The 16,747-nt window shown below is 47.2% G+C and overlaps 1 protein-coding gene across 2 annotated transcripts in view; it reads right to left on the bottom strand.

Moving 5' to 3' along the window:
• Positions 1-11,254: 11,254 nt before the first annotated feature.
• IFT80 (intraflagellar transport 80) overlaps positions 11,255-16,747 on the bottom strand; it is a 46,073-nt gene continuing 40,580 nt past the window's right edge. For both annotated transcript variants that reach the window (XM_084529171.1, XM_084529172.1), the window contains 3 exons: positions 16,537-16,709; positions 15,291-15,414; positions 11,255-12,517 (listed from right to left, as the gene is read on the bottom strand). In XM_084529171.1, the coding sequence (XP_084385297.1) occupies positions 12,404-12,517; positions 15,291-15,414; positions 16,537-16,709 (411 nt within the window). In that variant the 3' untranslated portion in view covers positions 11,255-12,403. The remainder of the gene's footprint in view (positions 12,518-15,290; positions 15,415-16,536; positions 16,710-16,747) is intronic.

Here is a 16,747-nt window from a genome sequence, read left to right as displayed (position 1 = left end):
GGGAGTTTGGGGGGGTTCAGGGGGGTTTTGGGCTCCCCCCCCCCCAACCCCGGAACCGGGCTGCCCTGCAGGGGGACTTGCCCGTGCAGGAGGTGCTGGCACAGCTGCTACTGCACCAAAAAAATAAAAGGAATAAAGAATAAAGCCGGCCCAAACTTGCAGCAGCACACCGGGGACGTATTAATTAAAGCAGAGGGCGATGGGTGGAAGCTTTGGTGGCAGGGTGCTCCTGGAGCCCAGCAAACACCCCCAGCCTCCTGCCCTGGGGGAGGTTTTTTTTCCCCCCCAGAAAAAAAGCCCCCTGGGGTCCAGTTTGTGCCCAGGGCCTCTGCCCCTGGTGCTGGGCACCCCTGAGCTCTGCTCTGTACTCGGGGGAGCTCCCCAGGTGCCACCTCCTCTCCAGGCCGAGCAGCCCCGGTTCCCGCAGCCTCTTCCCATATAGCCCATATAGCTCCAGGCCCTGCATGGTGGCCCTGTGCTGGGCTCCAGCAGCACCTGGGAGCCCAGGACAGGCGACAGTGCTGCAGGTGCAGCCTTGCTGGTGCTGAGCAGAAGGGCAGGGGCTCCCCGCGGCCTGCCGGCCATAGGAGGCCTCGTGGCACCAGGCACCACCAGCCTTCTTCACCCGAGGGACACGCTGGTGTCCAGCAGGCCCCTGGGGCCGTGGCTGAGCCCTTTGGGAAGGGGACATTTCAGGAGCAGTGTTTCAGTGTCCATTTTGAGCTGTCCCGTTTGCCAGAAGCCCCTCTGGCCCTGATCACACAGCCGTCCTCCTTCCCTTGCGTTGCCCCAAGCACGACAGCCCCTGGCCCTCTCCTCTCCTGACAGCAGCAGGGCACAAAGTCCTCCATGGGACACAAAGTCCTCCACGGGGCACAAAGTCCTCCACGGGGCTCTGAGCTGGTGTGTGCGAGCGGGTGGCACCGTCTGGTGTCACTGTCCCCCCCCTCACAGGCGGCCCCTGGGCACAGGTGGGTACCGCCATGCACACCCCGCTGCTCGCGCGTCTGCCCCAAGCAAAGGACAGAAAAAATCGATTAGCTGTATAAATAAGCACAAGTACTTCAGTAAACACAGTCTCAGAGGTTGCTCTGGCGCCTTTGAAGTGCTCAGCTCCCATGCCCTCCCATCCGGGGGTCAAATGGGTTGGAGCTGGCTTCAGGAGCCCCCCCGGCACTGCCCCTGTGCCCCCACACCCTGCCAGCCTGGCTGCTGGGTGCGGCCGTGTACACCGCCAGTATTGTTACCCCAAGGGTCTAAATAGCTCTGGAAAATCCAAAATGCTCATGCAGACATTGCAGGAACAAGGTGCGAGGCCTGGGCTGCAAAGAGCGTTCATAAAAGTGGGATGGAAACCTGATGAAATGGAAAGCCACTTCACATGAAACACCAGAAAAGCAGCACACAGGGGTCAGTTTGGGAAGAAGGAAAAGGATGGCTCTGCTGCCATAGGAAATCCCCTGGCAATCAGCACCGGGAAGTCGAGCCTGTAACAGAGTAAAAGAGGCAGAAAAAGTTCAGTTCCTGAGCACAGGAGGAGGAACAATGACATGGGTGTGTAAGTGACAAAAAGTGCTCACAAAATCAAATACAACGAGGAGTTAATAAGAAAGAAAAGCAAGACAGAACAAGAGAAATAAGGAACCAAAGGCAGCCATATAATGCACAGTGTTTGGGCTTGTGGCTTTGCCTTTCCCAGAAGGGCTGTAGGCTACAATCAGCCGTGGAAGAAGAGCAGAGTGTTTATTTTACAGCGAAATTGCAGGATCCTGCTGGCACGTCCTGCAGTCAGACACTCAGGGGTGGGAGAGCTGGAGGTGGTGCCCGGGGCATCGGTGGTGTGGGGCTGGTGTGCTCCTGGGCACCATCAGGGAACCCAACCAGTGCTGCTGGGGGGCTGCAAAGTGCTGCAAAGTTGGACAAACAGGGGCAGAAACCCTGTTCCTGGCATCGTCCCTGGCTGCCGAGCAGCTTGCTGAGGGTAGCTGTGTGGAACTGTCATTTTCCTGACTTTTTCCAGGCACCCTCACATAGAGGTGAAGAAATACAGCCACGCACCAAACACCCTGGTAACTACGCCAACACAAAGTATTCTGAAATTATCCCGGGGCAGGCCCAGCCCCGCACACATTGTTTATAGAGTCACAAAGCAGCTAGATCACCTTTCAAAGTGCCAGCACCTGGTCCAAAACACTCACATTAAGCCTTTTCCACAGCGGGCCTGATTCCCCAGCAGTGGACACGATTCCAGTGTTGCATCAGCAACCCTTCACCAGTTTAAACTGGAGCCACGCAGCGGTGGAGCAAGGCCTGCAGTCATTTCTGGAGGCAATCATCTTTTTTTTTCCAGGCCAGCAGACAATTAGCGGTGATTTATGGGCAGCTGTAACGGCACTTGCTCTTTCCAAGCAGCTGGGGCTGGGAACACGTGCCCAGCCGGCCGGTACTGCTTGCAGGATGATTTTCATCCTGGGAAAGGCTTGGGGTACCCAAACCTGGGAGCTGCCATTCCCTCCCCGCTGGGCCAGCGCCCCGAGCTGCTACCTGCACCATGGCACCTTGCGGCAGGGATCTCCTCGCTGGGAATAAATATAAAATAAATAAATACATACTATATATATTATATGTATATATTATACTAAAATAAATACTATATATATATATATACTATATATAATACTATATATATATACACTATATATATATTATACTAAAATAAATAAATACATTATATACTGATATATAATTTTTATAATCAGTCTACACATTTTTTCTGAGCACTATTTGAGCAACTAATATATTTGCCAAAATATTATTTAAAAAAAAAAAAAGAGGGAGAGGGGGAGAGGGAAACACAAAGAAACTGCTGCAAATGCTCCCGACTAGGGAACTTGGTGGTCCCAGAGATGTTCCTGCCCGAGCCAGCCCCAGAACACCAAGTCACAGCACTGCAGGATTTTCAGTGCTCCAGTTCACTGCCTACCTCCTCAGCCGGCTCATATTTTTTTAAGAAAAGCTAAGTCAGCATTTGATTCTGCTGCTGCTTTCGGCACGCTGTGCACCAGCACAAGGGTGCGTGTGTTCCAGAGATGTATGGGGATCATTAAAATGTATGCAAAGTGGGAGAATTTGCCTGAATGTACTCAAAGAATAGTGGCTCACATATTCATTCATACAGACGGCTGTGAAAGCGTCCCGTGCCAACTCGAGATGTGGGCTTTATTGTTCGCCCAGGACAGTACGTTGTACTGTGCTGCTGAGTGCCTTCTGTCAGAAAATCACCATCTTTTCACCCAAACGACAAGAGGGGCAGGCAACTTCCACGGGAGCCCTTTGCTGCTGGCTTCAGCCTGGAACAGGCTGCCTTCAGCTCAGGAGGCAGCGGCCAGGTGGCCTGCTGGGGCCTGGTGCTTCTGGATATAGGTATAGGGATGGGTATAGGTGTAGGAATAGGTACAGGGATATAGGTATAGGGATATAGGGATATAGGGATATAGGGATATAGGGATATAGGGATGTAGGGATGTAGGGATGTAGGGATGTAGGGATGTAGGGATATAGGGATAGGGATAAGAAGCCTGACAGCTGGCGTTACCAACTCGCCCCTCAGCTCTGCAGCCCGTGCAAGGTCTCGAAGACCCCCACGAGCCCCCCCGGCCGCCCGGGACCGCGGCAGGGGGCACAGCCCCGGCCCCCCCCCGGTCCTCGTCCCCGAACCGCCCGCGGGCACGGGCTGCAGCCGGCAGGGGGCGACGGCTCCTCGCCTGCAGCACGGCTCGGCACGGTTTGGCACGGCTCGGATCGGCACAGCACGGCTTGGCTCAGCATGGCATGGCTCCACGGCTCGGCATGGCACGGCAAGGCACGGCTCGGCACGGTTTGGCACGGCTTGGCACAGTATGGCACGGCATGACTGCACAGCACGGCACAGCTCAGTTCAGCATGGATCGGCTTGGCACAGTTTGGCATGGTTCAGCACGGCACAGCTCGGCTCTGCATGGCTCCGCATGGCACAGTTTGGCACGGCTCAGCACGGCACTGCTTGGCACAGTTTGGCATGGTTCAACACAGCACGGCCCGGCTCTGCATGGCTCCACATGGCACAGCACAGTTTGGCACAGCTTGGCTTGGCACAGCACGGCTTGGCACGGCATGGCACGGCACACGTGGCAGCAGGGATCCGCAGGTTATGGCCAGCCGCCAGCAGACATGGGCCTATACCTAAGCCTAACCCCAGGCAATGCTGAGCCCAAACCTCCCTGGTGGGCAGGTGGCACCCCGTGTGCCCCGCAGGCACTGCCCATTTGATAATCAGTCCCACCCTCTCTTTTTGGGACAGCTGGACCTTTGGGAAGAGTGCTGTTTATTTATTAATTCAATAATAACAATAATTTTTATTTCAATGAAGCACCAAGGTGCTGCAGGTGCGGCTCTCCAGGTGGAAATAACAGCAGTGAGCTGAGACCTTTCTGCTGCTTTTGGTGCTTTTTTAATTTATTTTCCTTAAATAAAAGGCAGGGACTGGCAGGGAGTGGGAGAGCCCAGAGGGGACAGGGGGCACGGCGAGGGGAAAGGGGGCCGGGAAGGGAGTGGGGAGCGGCAGGAAGGACGGACAGGGCCCGGCCGTGGCCCGTGGCAAACAGGAAGCCGGGCCGCAAGCCAGGCCGCCTGCACACGAGGGGGAAATGAAAATGAAAAGAGGAGAAGCGGAGCTCCAGCCTCAGGCACATCGGTTTGATAAAACATATAGAGAGGGGCGGCACTGGGTTTGGGGCGGCCGTGGTCAGGGAGCCAGCGTTCCCCCTCCAAATGTCATCCAGAGACCCCCAGGAGAGGTGGCAGCGGGATGAGCAAGGCCACAGCAAATACCCCAAGATTTTAGCTCAAAAAATACCACTGATCACAACGAGTTCATCTGCCCGCTGCTTTATTTTGGATCCCCTGGTTGTGTACAGCCATTTGGACAAGCTACAGGCACTAGGTTTGAGTTTCCACCTTCTCCTCCGAAGACAGGCTTTTGTCTGGCAGGCTGCAGCCGAGAGCATCACACACACATCACACCCACACCACCGGCCGTGGTGATGTGTGCCCACTTGGAGAAGAAATCACCACTGGCTGTCTGCTTCTTTGGGGTGAAAAGGCCAGAATTAGGTTACTCCACTTCCCGGTACGCAGAACGGGATTACGAAGTTAGCAACGCACTGGTCAGGTGGCAAATCAATAGAAGAAACGTTTAATAATGGCTTTTAAAAGGCAGTGTGACAAGCAATGTAAGTAATTCAGACAGGCCACGGAAGGGACGCATCCATCCTCCCAGGATCCACACACTCAGCCCCAGGAGGGGACACCCACCGTGTCCCTGTGCAGACCCAGCAGCTTTCCAGGGCTCCAGGCCCTTGTTTGCAGCTCCTCCATGCACGTGGTTTTTCACTGCAGCTGCAAACATCCCATTTCTACACCCCAAGCCCTGCTCCTGCCCCTATAGCCCCTGTGCCCACGCACGGTGCCGGGTGAGGACAGGACTGAGCTTCACGGCAGAACCCTTTACACAGCATCCTGCAGTTTCCCTCTCTCAGCACCAAAACTGTGATGCATTTCGCATATTTTTGTCCTGACTTCCAGCACATAAATGTCAGCTGCCCCAGATGTGACTGAATTAATAAATCCAGCGTGTGCAGAAGCCCAGGGCCGGTTCGGAGGTGGAGGGAAGATGGCAAATCAGCAATTCCGCCTGCACGGGACCCACGCGCCTCATTTCCCAACCCTGAACGTTTGCCCTTTCACATCAGGGCCCAGCACCCCGTGGGCTGCCGAAAACAGCCCCGCTGGAGCCCTGCTGGGTGGTCACCGGCAGGAGCCCACGAGGACGGAGGGGCCGGGGGCCACGCCGGGGCCTTTCCTGTTTTTTTGCGAGCCGATCGCATCCCCGCTGCACCGCCTCCGTGCCGGCATGGTTAGTTACGGCGAATAAACGCCGCGGTAAAAATAGCAGGGTCAAAACGCCCCCGCCCCGCCATCCTCCCCCGCGGAGGCCGAGCCTCCGCACTGCCCCCGTCACCGTCACCGCAGGCTGCCCGGCCTCGCTGCTGAGCTTTCCGTGGTTTTTATCCAGCGGCATCGCACGAGGATGCTCTCCGTGGGAGCGAGGTGGGATGCCCGCCAGCCCGTGCCGGGGCTGAGCACATTCCTCACCTCCCGCTGAAATCACCGGCAATTTTTCTCTTTTTTTCTGATTTTTTCATATCCTGCTGCTACTCAGGTGATGCCCTGAGCTGCCTCATTTTGGGTAGACGTTGGATTTATCCCCAGCAAAAATCCCCTCTGGCTGCCGCATCCCAAAGGGGCTCCGGGGATGGGGCACTGCTGGCAGCACTGGGGTGGGAAATGCTCTGCTCAATGAAAGCATCTTGATGCAGAAGGGAAGGGCAAGAAGGGAAAAGGAGAGGTTTTCCAGCTTGCCTGGGGCATTGCCTAGCTCCTGGTGACCCTCTCCTTGTAAGGGATAAAAACTGGGGCACCTGAAACCCCTGCATGGGGATGCAGGAGAGCAGATGGGATGCAGCAGGGGATGTGGAGCCGGAGGAAGGCAGGACCCTCCCCGTGCCCCTGGGCTCGTGGCACCCCAGCTAACCCCTGGTTGCGAGCAGACAGACATTATTTCACCTCCCGATGCTCGGGGTGACCTCGGGATGTGCGAACGCAGCCAGCGAGGGCCCGGCCAGATGGGAACGGCTCCTTCGTGTGCCTTCTGACTCATGCGATTCGTGTGGGTGGCAGAGAAACCGCTCTGAGAGAAAAAGGAATGGGAAAGAATCCGCTGCTATATTTAACCACAAATAATAGGAAGAGGCTGAGCTTTTGGGCTAAGTTGTAAATAACAGTGAGATGAAATCATCTCAGAAATTCATGACTGTATCGCTGCCGCCCCTTGAGAACCGGCGTGACTAATGAGGACCGTGGCTTGGAAAAATGTTGCCCCCTGTTTAAAAAAAAAAAAAAATGATATTTCATTATTCCAGGCCACGGCAGCGATCCTTCCAACTGTGACAAATTGCTCTTTATTGCCTTTTGGTTGTTACCGTGGTTTAATATCTTTCAGCGTTGGTGTGTTGAAGTGGAACACGGTGGCCGGCAGCGCGCCCGCCCCCATGGGCTGCCAGCAGGGGCCTCGAAACGAAACCTCTGCTCCTGGACAGTGCTGAGCCCAGGCCATAATCCTGGAGCATCTGCAGAAATTAATACCTTTGGCTCAGAAGGAAAAGAGCCATGGGAGCAAATCGTGCCTATCACACGAGCGACTTCATTGTGTGTGTTGTACGAGGAGCCGCTCGCTAGTTGTAGCGCTGGAAGCCTCGGCCAAAGGCAGTGAATGAACGGGAGCCGTCCCACAGATCGAAGGGTTCGAGTCCCAAATTGCAGTGAGGTATTGCAGGGGGAGAACGGGCACGAGCCAACTTTGCTGATGCTTATTTTGAATAGAAGGAATAAAAGAGTAAGTTAACTGCAACATGGAAACTGGGATGCCTGACAGCACACTTGATATCGATACAAGCTTGCTGCGATATTTCCACATTTTATTTATTTGAAGAAAACACATTTTGCTTCTGGAGAACATCCAGAATTGTTAAGCAGAATAAATGACCTAGTCTGGGAAGGAATCGCAGTCATGCATGAGTGTTTGAGCCTCTCTCTCTCACTTTCCCTTTTTTTAATAGTCTAAAAGAAAATATTTGCTGGCAGTAGAGATTTCTGGGCTGTGAGGTAATGGCTTTTTTTTTTTTCATACATATGCAGAGTCATCTTCTTGTTTCCTAAGCCTTATTGCAGTTACAGATGTGCTCAGAAAATATGAAGTAATAGAGCCCAGCTATGTGTTTTTAATTCAAGCAATTCAGAGCTCGCCCGAACTGAGCAGCGCTTGAAAGCAAGCTGTGGCTGGGCATTTTTATGAGCTTCTGTTTTTACAGAAATTTTTAAAACTACTCGTTCTTTACTTCGGCAAAATGCTTTGAACGTTGTGAAGGCCAGCTAGGGTTGAGCTCGTTTCTGTCGCAAATCTGGGTTGTCATCCACGAGCCGCAGGATTACTTCTGCTCACAGTGCTGCTCCCTGCGCTGAGGCTTCCAGGGTCTTGCCACAATGAGAAGCCCCTGCTTCGGCGTGCTTTTTCCCAATTAGTTTTCCCATATTTGGAGGAAACATAAAAGAAAGGGAAAGGCAGATGTGAAGCATCGCTCTACAAAGAGCAATTTATGTAGTGGGCTCCCATGAAGATGGGTTTGGAGTTACACAAGTGCCAATGGTCGCTGGGAAAATTAAGCCCACTATAAAATAATTATGCCCAGTCAGCTCTTTGGCACCATTTGAAAGATCTGGGAGTCAAGTATTTAACAATCTGCTGCTCCAAAGGGGTCCATGCATTTTTTGCAGGGGTCATTTGCAGGATGATAACTGTGCATCCCCCCAAAACTGGAGAAAACTGGAGGACTTCGGCAGCTCCTTCCTAGAAACCGCTCAGCAGCCCAGGTGTTTGCTGGAGCCCCGTGCACCTGCAGCTGTGGGGGAGAGGCCCGGTGATGTGGCAGCTGGTGATGAGTTACTCGAGCTCAGCTCATTGTTCCTTGCAGCCTCTGCCCAGGGCTGTTCTGTAGGGAACCTTTTCTCGCCGTCCTTGAGCCTGAGCCCTGCAAAATCTGCAGCAGGTACGGTCGGTGTGAGACTACCCAAACGCGAGGATGACGGCTGGAGTATTGCTTACGGGTATCAGCACTGAAATCACTGCAGGTCGAGTAAACAGGACAAAGGAAGCTGACCCGGCACACGTGACAGCACGTAGGTGGCGTAGCTGCTGCCTATCAGATCTGGCCTGATCGCCTAAAAGGAAGCCAAGCGGAGAAGTGCTGGTCATTTTTTGCCATGTTTCACGTTAGTAAGTTTTTCCACGGCTGGAACAGAGCTCTCGCTCCTCTCCCGGTTGCCTGAGGAGTTCTGCAGTTGAGCTGATGGGAATCAGCAAAAAACACAGCCGAGGTCTGGGGTTAGTGCAGAACACGTGGACGGATACAGGGGTGGAGCGGGCCCCCAGCAGCACGGGCACTCAGGGCTCAGGCACTGCTCGTCCCCATGCCCTCGGGTACCACTTGACCCCACATCCCCAAGCACTGCTCATCCCAGCACCCCGGGTACCATTTATTTCCATGCCCTTGGGTACCTCAGCAGCTCCCATCCCTGCCCCAGCCCTGTATTTAATGCCTTGAGTCAATCCTGGAATATTAATACATAAATAAATGATTTTTTAAATCATTTTTCCTTCTATTTCTAAATAACACCAACATTTACCAAGAGATCTGTTTCAAACAGCTGCCAGCTCTCCCATGATTTGCTATTTATAGCTTTGACTATTCTGAAGTGAAATAAGGCAACTGAAAACAATGCGGCTTTAACGAGCCAAATTGGCCTCCCAGCGCACCGCGCTGTAATGGAATTGAAATTTGTCCCCTTTTCAAGCAGCAGAACACGGTTGGGTGCTGCTGGGGCTGCCGTGCTCACCTCGCACAACTTCACCTCTGCTTCTGCAGCGGTTCGCCTCGTGGCCCTGGCTCAGCCTCAGTTGTGGGACCAATTCTGGTCCCAATTTGTGGGCTCAGTTCTGGCCTCACCCAGCTGCGCTGAGACACCCGCGTCTTGCCAGAGCGCTGCCTTCTGCTCTTACGTGGTGAAAATTCCCAACTTTTTTTTCTTTTCCGTAGAGCTAGATGGTAAAGGAGGTTGCCATTTCAGTCGAGTGGCCCAAAACAAACACAATAGGGGTTTACATTACTTTTCAGGCAGATTTGCTAGATATCCCCCAAAATCACATAACGGCTGGCACCAGGCCGGTAGGATATGGCTCTCAAATTACTTCACTGCTTGAAGGAGCGGAGTTCACAGCTTTGAGGCATTTGCCATTCCTAGGACCCACTTTGTCAGTGTAACAGCAGCTTTTCGTTTCCTATTTTGCTTCTTTTGGAACCCGAAGTACCGACACGTCATAATTCTATGGAAGGCTCTTTTCTATCCCCCTTTACCATCAGCGTTTCCATTCACTGTTAAATAGAAGCTACGTGCTTTCTGAAGAAATAGCTAGACCAAGTCCCACAGGATTTCAGGACATTTTTTACTATCTACAAGAGCGAATTTTATCTTTTACCAGAGTGCAGGCTGATAGGTTTGGATGACATCCCAGCGCAGCTTAAGGCAGAGCCGGGGAGGCTCCCGGCACAGCTGTGCTAACTGCATGCATCTCACCGAAACCCCTCGCCTCTGAATCCCAGGTCAGCTCCTTTCTGGGCAGTTTCTGTTAAATTTGGTGAGAGCTTCACAGATGCATCTCTACTCTGCTTTGCCAACCAATTCCTTGTCAATGGTCCTCACCAACTCCGCCAGTTTCCAGCAGGGACGATGCTCTCCTTCCAGCTCTCTTGGGTAGGGCCAAGCTCAGCAGGCATGGGGAGCCTGGTCCAGGATGAGCATCTGGTTGGATGAGCACAGGTGAGTGACTTCATCTGTCCATAAGGGAATAACAATACTTCAAAGTGCCATGCCATTTGTTAAGATTTCTTGGTTTGGGGTTTGAAATCCTTTACAGTTATAATTTGCCAGCCTTTCTTCTGTCCAAGCATATCACACGCATTAACTTCAGAGAATCCCACAACCCATGCTTGCCATTTGCAGCACCTGGAATAAGCGCAGCCAAGATGGTAATGAAAGCTAAACGTGATGCAAAGCAATGTTAAAGCAGTAGTCCCTTTTATATTTTTATTTATTTTGGTAATCCACGAGGATGTGCTAAAACCTCTTGTCACTTCTCTTCATTGCGTTTTAAGAAGCTGAGTGAATTTGCTGCTTCTACTGCACTTCCAGCTGGCCCAGGAATAGAAGATTGAGTTGAGATACTGAATATATTTTTTTTTATCACTGCTAGCTTGGTTTTCACAAATTGCTTACGTTGCATTACAAATACAAGCCAGGTTTTATAAATCTAACATTAAACATTTGTCATTAGTGACATTTGGGGCTCAATTCTGGAACTAGTGAGTGCTTTCTGCAAGTCAATGGAAGATGAAGAAGGTGTTCACTGTCACGTGTACTTGATGTACTTGGGAGCTTCAAAGGAGCTACACCAAAATTGTTGTTTTATATAGCAACAAGGCAAATCAATTGGGAGATCACCTAATAATACATCTGTTGGCTACGTTAAAAAAAAATAAAATGCTTCATTTGATTATTTTTATTATGAAATTGATAAACTGTGCAAAAAAGTGTCATATAGTCATTTACAACACACAAGAAATTCACCTGATACATAGATATTTAACATTTTGATGGTAACATTTGAAGGATTACTCTAAAACATGAATAACCTGCTCACATCCTTATATTGGTTCACATCCTTATAAGAGCTTCTATAAAGAACATCTAACATATGCAGTCACTTTCTCATGTAGAACACAAAAAAGTATGTATTGATGAAATAACACACATGTCAAAACAGTATTTTAAAATCAAATGCTTTGGGCTGAGAAAATATGTGTAAAGCTCTTGCATATTTTAAGTGAATATGACATTTTAACCTTTAGGAAGCTCTGAATATCATTGTCAATTAAATGTGCTAGATGCTACAAAACCAACCCATAATGCTGTTTGTTATTTCAAACAACAGTCAAAGCAACTTCCATAGTATATTGAACAATTTACACAACCTTAGAAAATACTTTTTATTATGAAATTGCTTTGCTAAGAGACAAACCTGAGTTGCTGAAGCAATCTGAAAAATCTGAAATCATCGATTGAAGAACTTGCTAATAGATAGATATTAGCAGAACTGTGTACAACCAGACAACTGCAATTGAAATATTCTTCTGTAACTGACAGGCTCACCCTCTTTTTATTTTATTTTTTTTTAAGTTTTCAATGCTTACAGGTTCCGAAATTCATTTCAAGGCAATTTAAACATGTCTTCTCAGAGACCCCTGAGGTTGCAGAAATAACCAGATTACTGAACTGGTTGCTTAAACAGGGAAATCGGTACTCAGCTAGGGGCAACAAATGTTAAACAATTTTTATGGCAATGAAAATTTAAAAGCTAATAATGGAAAGACAAAAATTAACTTCTCCTTTCTTCTTGTATGTACTTATTATGGATTACGGTGTAACTATTCACTGGAGTTAGGGCATCAGAATGTAAATCCAGCCTGAAGTGAGACTGTAGTAAATAATTCTGCCTGTCATCCAACAATCAACAAGAACTACATCAACTCGAACTCCTGTTCCCTGCAAAATGTTCATTGATTTTTACTAGTTTGCCAAAATATGACAGTACAAAATACTCACAAAGCACTTACTAATATTGCCAGACGGACAGTTATTGCTGCACAGTTACACTAGCTCTCATTGTGGCACTGGCTGCTGCTCGTTCTCTTTCTTTAGCAATTTCCATCTCTATTTTGGCTTTGATTTTATTCCAGTCAACTTCCAGCTGCAAGAAAAGAAAAGTGAGTACAACAAGGTCAAATAATATTGTGTAGATAGGTCAGACAGATAGGTTCACTGGCAGGAGAATCTGAAGTTATAAGGTGACCTTACTGATCTTTATGTAGCTCTTCATGGATGTCAACTTACACTAACGGAATGTACCAAGGCACAGATGAGTTCTAGCAAACTGAGCTTTCCACCTTTAAAATTAAAAGAAAACTTGACTATTTTTAAAAATATTATTACATCTCACTGTGTAAAAAACCCAACAACATTAAAACAGGAAAATAACTTGAATCAGCTTACATCTAATTGTAATGAAATCTGTGTCCTATTACTCAGATTATACCTTTATCAATAATACATACAGTAGCATCTTTTGACTTTACCTAAAGTCCACCAAGTAAACTGTTGGCATATCACACTAGTTATTTGATATAACAGAAAGCAGATTTCTGCCTGAAATTTGCCTTCTATATCAAGAAATGTTTTAGCTTTATTTAGGCCTTTCTCCAGCTGCAGAGAATTGTTGTCTTCTGGTTGTATTCTACTTCAGCGAAACTTCAGACAATAGATACAGTACAATATCCGTGGTACAGTTGGGTACAATAGTTGTCTTTGTATCCAAAAATGCCTAACAAGAAAGCATGGATCATGGTGCATTTGATGACTACAGAAACATGTCCAAAAACTGGACAAAAAAGTAATTGCAAAGGTCAGCTTCCCTGCTGGAGAATGAAGACTGTCAAAGATAGGATGGGGAAAAAATCTCAACTGCTGCACAGGGAATTTCCAGAGTAGCTGTTATCCTGTTAACTAAGTCATGAAATAAGGAAGATTCTCTGCCAGGGAAGATGTAACTGCAATACCCACATTCTCATGTGAAAAGGTTAATCCCTCAATTCAGGATGCATTTGCTGGGTCCAGGTGCTTTGGATCTGATGACTGAAATCTTTATGGAGCTCTAAGAAAGAATGTGTTTGCTTTAACAGATGTCACGCAGATGCTAAACATACCACGGAAAGGGCTAATTCTACCATCCAGCCCAGAGAGCTACTTGCCAGTGAAGCCAACAAGCCTTGCCAGTGACACCTAGTAACTGCCAAGATATGGATTCTCAGTATACATATTAGGTACATAATACCTTATATATAAAGACGTGAGATATAACAACTAAGCACATTGTTTAGATTCCCTATCTGATCGCAGATCAGTGGTCTCAGCTGCAGTATAGAAAAGACCTTGGTTCTTTGGTGGTGAGAAAAAAAAAGTGAGATCTTTCTTTTCCCAGGGATGGAACAGCAACACAAGAACTTGATTTTCTCTTTGACGTCCTCATCATTTTCTTCTAAATTTGCTGCTTGAGTTTGGCAGGCTGCGTTAGGAATTTAGTTAGCACAGTAGCCAACAGCATCAAACTGACTTCATTAAGTAGGTCCCCTCCTAGCTTCAGATCCAGCAGACAAGACCTCCAGGACATGGATATGGAAAACAGCTCGAGGACTTGTTGACTCCAGGAACTTCCCACACTCTAACACCCAATCTTCAAGACTGAGTGTAAGGTGAAACCCCTACACAGGCTCTACTCACATCACTCTGCTCACACCCTGTCACTGACAAGATGTTATTGCTTAGGAACTCTTCCAGCTCTCTTGATGATTTAAAGACAAGACAGTATTATCTAAAAAGTGTCCGTCAGAAGCATCAGGGGATTAATATGATTTTTGCTCAGTAATGGATCTAAAGTACATAGAAGACATACTTTTAGCTCAGCAGCTGAAAATGCTGCACAATAAGAGTGGCTGGAATTTGTTCTGTTATTTTTCTGCATTTTCTAGGTAAAATACTGTAGAGCAGTTCATCAGGCAGCTAGATATTGTGCAGATTTTTATTCTTGCTTATGAAATGAAACATCCTCAGAAGTGCTAAAAGTTAATGACTTACATTAGAAATCAAGCCTTGTTGGAAGTAATGGGCACTGTCCAATTAAAGGATCCGAGCTAACAGCTCAGACACAGCTCCTGAACCATCAGCTACTGTGGCTGAAAGGATCTGCTGAAGTATGTCTGTTCACAGCTGCACCCTCAAAATGCTTAGGAACAGCAAGGGGAAGGGCAGGAGGGACAAAAGGGCTGCTCAGTGAAATTGCTGTCTAAGGTACACGTGGTACCTCTCATAAAGGTAACACACTGAAGATACTCCAGTGGAACCTGAGATACTTTTAGCTTATGAACAGTAAGATCTCTCCTCAATCTTCAAGATCTGTGAAATGCTAGTACATTGAAATAACCTAATGATTATGGAGAGGCTTTCCAGAGATTTGAAGAAATATTATATATGGCTATTTATCATATTTGGCAGAACAATTCATAGTCCACTCTTAATATATATATGGTTTCCTTCAAAGTTTATTATTGTTGCTATCCATAAAAGTATGTAAAAATGCTGAAGACGTTTAAGAAGTCTGCATTCAACCATACTAAGTTCTAGCTCCCTGTTTATAGAAAACAACTGTGCCTTCATTTATACAATCTTTGCCAGATACTAAATATGTACATTCCATATCTGTGCCTTCAAATAAAACACACGCACAATGATGACTAGGCAAGTAGCCACACATCAAGCTATGAATTTGCACTCAATCAGATGTAAAAGCTTGAGATTTGTGTCCGCCTCTGAACCAAAGAAGGAAAAATGCAAAAATAACTCTGCCCTCAAAATGGCTACAAAGAACAGGCTGACCTAAAGCTGTAGGGATAATCCCAAGGAATACTTACACCTTCTGCATACTGCAAAAATCTTTTGTTTGTTTCTTTTTTACCAAAGTCCTCTAGGAACTTTTGTCGATAAGCCAGGACTGTGTCAACATGGGTCTTGTGCTTTACTGCTAGCTCTAGCGCCCTGGAATAAAACAGAAATGGACTTGTCAGGCTATATAAATGTTCTGGCACAACTACAATCACCACGGTTTTGCAAAACAATACACTGAACAGCATTTGGGCTGCAGGCAAAGATTCTTAATCTGTAGTGCCAAGCGGTTTCACATTAGTATCCATCACAGGTTGATAGGTTAAAAGTAGCCAGTGAATGTGACTGTCTGCTTTATGATGCACGCTATGAAAAATAGCCAACAATTTATTTCTGTTGACAAGCTCATCACATCATTGGAGCTTGACAATAAGAGTCTTTATTTCAAAGAAAGAGAAAAAGAATGCCTAGAGTTCAGCACTCTCAATAAAAGGAGAAAAATTAATCATTTTTAATAACTTTATAATAGGAACGAACATATGCATTTATAGCATAGGCTACACAGAATCTAAGAATATTATATAGGTGGGAAAGATTAGCCTTTGGACTAGGATAATTGATTGCCCTCATGTCTGCTTTTATCTGAATTGTATAAGGAACACTTAACACTTGAAAAGTTTACTTTTTACATGATGCATATTAAGCAACATGATCAAAAATACAGATATGAGGGGGAAAAAATGTTTTGCCCACAGTGAAATGCACATAATAGCAGGGCAATTAGTAATAAATAGCCTCAGAAGATTCCTTTAGAAAACGTGGGTTCTTGTTTAAAGGAGAAATTCCTACTTTGTTTTCTCATTCCTAATTCATATTTCATCCACCTACACAGTGCTGGGAGTCCGAACAGCCACATACCTATTTTTAGCAACAAGACATTTCAAAACAGCTTCAGTTCTTTGGGGGTCACATACAATTTGAGGTATTGCTAGGGACTTTTCTGTGTTAACAACATAAAAAAGTAAAATGCTACTTAAACATGCTTCTAAGCATGTTTCAGACTTTTTATCACAGAATAATTTTATCTTCTAAATCTGATAGAAAACAATTAATTTTACTTGTTTAGTTATTGTGATTATCTTTTTACAGCTTGGAATAATTACAGACAGAAAATTAATGAGGAAAGCATCTGCAATAACACAGTTGAACTAAAAAAGTTTACAGGTTACCTTAGTACGACTGATTATAAATATATTGTGTTTAAAGAAATATTACCTATCCCAGTTGTAAAGATTAATGTTGACTTGAATAGCTTGATAAATAAGGCCTGTTTGAAGAAGCAGGGTTTCAGCTTCTTGTGTGTTTCCACTGAAGAGGAGGATATGAGCCATCCTTGACTCTTTCGATGGAAGATCTTTGATGGAATTGATATACTGAACTTTGTCAATCTGTCAACAAGATGTACGATAGTTTAATAAGGGAAATC

The sequence above is a fragment of the Aythya ferina genome (assembly GCF_964211825.1).
Source record: "Aythya ferina genome assembly, chromosome: 9".
NCBI classification, from domain to species: Eukaryota; Metazoa; Chordata; class Aves; order Anseriformes; family Anatidae; genus Aythya; species Aythya ferina.
This window is presented reverse-complemented; position numbering and strand designations above follow the sequence as displayed.